The sequence below is a fragment of the Olea europaea genome, chromosome 9 (assembly GCF_002742605.1).
Source record: "Olea europaea var. sylvestris chromosome 9, O_europaea_v1, whole genome shotgun sequence".
In the NCBI taxonomy this organism is placed as follows: Eukaryota; Viridiplantae; Streptophyta; class Magnoliopsida; order Lamiales; family Oleaceae; genus Olea; species Olea europaea.
Genome location: NC_036245.1, coordinates 1,070,798 through 1,073,600, shown reverse-complemented (window position 1 = coordinate 1,073,600; position 2,803 = coordinate 1,070,798). Strand labels below are relative to the sequence as shown.

Here is a 2,803-nt window from a genome sequence, read left to right as displayed (position 1 = left end):
ATAATTTCGCGCCGCATTTTATCATTAGACAATTTAAAATATAGTCGACTTTTTCATCAAATTATTAGTTGCCACATGCAATTATATCAAGTTTTTTCTCAAATCATTCTGACAAAGAAGTTGAATGTGTTTTAAATTGTCCAATGATAAAATGTTACGTGACATTATGTGCCTGTTTCTTACGGATTAAAAACCAATTAAAACTAATTTTTTGACCGTTATTTCACTATTTCAACCGTCATTTTTGAATTCTTCTCGCACTCACTTTATTTCTAACGGTAAAAAATTTAATTATCAAAATATCTATCAAACAAGCTCTGATATGTCAAACTTTATGTCAACCTTGATGTTAATGTAACATGATTAAAATTGCCAACCACTCGAGACTAGATCACAAGTATTTAAGTGATCAATTATCCTATTTGTACATCACTTTTTTCACACTTCTCTCACAAAGGTGGGGTCCATGATTATTTTAATCATGGACCCCACTCACTTGTATGTTTGTGCGCTGTAAAAATTGATGTGAAAATAAATGTACAAATAGAATGGTCCTTAAGTGATTGGACGAGGTAATAACTCCTTTTGATTTACCCGCACCTAATCACTCTGACCAACTTTTGTTATCGTCTCGAACCCTGATTTTGACTTGATCGTCGGTTGGTGGTTGTTTGAACGCCTCCACTCGATTCTACTCTTGGAATTTTGATGACAGATATAAGTTTCTACTAAAATGATATTCCAGGATTTATTACAAATCAAAGTAGTTTATTTTCCACAATCCACAAACAATGGTCCTATCACAATCAACAGACAAATGCAAACATCAAGAAGACACTACATACGACAAGTCTAAATAGCGATCCAAATGGCGATCGATGCAAATATGACGAAAGAAGTGGCAATAGTGCTCGTTGGGGCGGAGTTGGGAGGTGGTGGACTGGATCCCGGGGGCGATGCACCCGGTGGTGCTGGTGGTGACGGAGGGGTTGCACCTTCCCCAGGCGGTGGAGCCGGTGTTGATTCTGGTGATGGTGGAGGAGATGTCCCTCCAGTCGGTGTAGGCCCTGGTGCTGGCGCGCCTGGAGGAGTGATGTTGGGAGTTGGTGCCGGCGCCGGTGCTGGTACTGGTACTCCAGGTGGAGAGATTCTTGGAGCTGGTGCTGGTACTGGTACTGCAGGTGGAGTGATTCCGGGAGCTGGTGCCGGTGCTGGCGGAGTTGGACTAGGCGCCGGAGATGATGCGGCTGAAACATTGATCGCTAACTTCTGTCCGTTGGCACAATGCTGACCGAATGTGCAGATGAAGTGAGCCTCGCCGGGGGAGTCGAGTGTAACATTGGCTGGACCGACAGTTATTAGGGAGGTGGGATTGCTCGGGCTGCAATTATCAAAAGCTGCCTTTGTTACCCTGGCCACATCATGGATTCCAGTGCTAAAATTGAACACTGCAAATGTTATTAGTAAATCATCAAATGTCAAGAGACATAATCGACCCAATATCCTAACAGACCAAATTCTCAGACATCAAAGATTCCAATATCCCAAATCGCAGCTAACATCTTTTTATGTTCAGGTTCTGCTACCCAAAATCTTGAATTTTGTATCGAGATTGAGCTACATGATAAGGTCGAGTGAAGTTCCGTTAACGATAACCGATTCTTGTTTGTAGTATGGTTTAATCCCACGAATTCACTATGAATTTGACATAAGAAAGAAGTTAAAATCTTGTATATTGTACGGTTTAAATCCCGTGTACCGAACAATCCTTATAGTGTTGGGCAACAATGCAAAACCAAGAATCTTTTATGCACCTAATAAACCAAATTCTTCTTGTGTTTGGTTTTTGGGTTCTTGTCTTATGAATGACATAAAACTACACATACAAAACATTTTCGAAGAATCAGAATTCACTATGAATTTGACATAAGAAAGAAGTTAAAATCTTGTATATTGTACGGTTTAAATCCCGTGTACCGAACAATCCTTATAGTGTTGGGCAACAATGCAAAACCAAGAATCTTTTATGCACCTAATAAACCAAATTCTTCTTGTGTTTGGTTTTTGGGTTCTTGTCTTATGAATGACATAAAACTACACATACAAAACATTTTCGAAGAATCAGAACAGAAAATTGAAGTTCTAATGGTAGAACTCTGAAATTTGCTACATAAAAAGAGATCAATAAGTTAAATCTAAAACCAATACCATCAGCAAATCCCCCACCATAAAAGAATTCCACTTTCCAGCACTTTATCTCAATTTTTCTATGTAAACTGTTGATTCGACGCTGTCATCTATTTACAAAAACTGTGCTTGAAATAAAAAGCCCTTTTTTTTTTTTTTTAAATGAAAGTTCAAATCGAAATTTACCTAGAACATCTCCAGTTCTGAAAACATGTTGTGAAGCCCAGGAGGTGTAGGCACTGGCACCCCCAGGAGGGATAGTCCACCCCAAACTGTCTCCAACAATATATGTGGCTGCATCTCCTTTTTCTACCACTGCACAAATCCCCACCAAAACTGCAAAAACAATCACAAATTTGATGTTTCTGCCCATTTTTTCAGGCAAAAAGTCTGTGTTTTCAGGTCTCCCCTGGCTCTGTATCTTCTATATCTGTGTTTTTTCGGCAAGATTCCAAGAATTCAGTTCCCAAAATTGCAGACACAGTACAGAATATAAACATATATCTTGGGAAATTTCCAGAGGCCTTTATAGATGAATGAGTTTATCAGTTGTTAATGAGGAGTCGCTAAATTGACTTTCTCATCACTACGCATATCAATGGGATGTGAGGAAAAG

At 39.2% G+C, this 2,803-nt stretch overlaps 1 protein-coding gene across 1 annotated transcript; it reads right to left on the bottom strand.

The window, feature by feature from the left end:
• Nucleotides 1-703: 703 nt before the first annotated feature.
• LOC111399358 (cucumber peeling cupredoxin-like) lies at nucleotides 704-2,803 on the bottom strand. The gene is made up of 2 exons (XM_023026619.1): nucleotides 2,374-2,803; nucleotides 704-1,448 (listed from the first exon to the last, which is right to left on the bottom strand). Exons 1-2 carry the CDS (start codon nucleotides 2,558-2,560, stop codon nucleotides 853-855), a joined length of 783 nt encoding a protein of 260 aa, XP_022882387.1. The 5' UTR covers nucleotides 2,561-2,803; the 3' UTR covers nucleotides 704-852.

Excerpts from the sequence above, each read along its gene's own strand:
- LOC111399358 (XM_023026619.1), bottom strand. The coding sequence starts at position 2,560 with ATGGGCAGAAACATCAAATTTGTGATTGTTTTTGCAGTTTTGGTGGGG. Across the intron at positions 1,449-2,373 it reads CAGAACTGGAGATGTTCTAG|TGTTCAATTTTAGCACTGGA; the intron begins GTAAATTTCGAT and ends TAACATTTGCAG.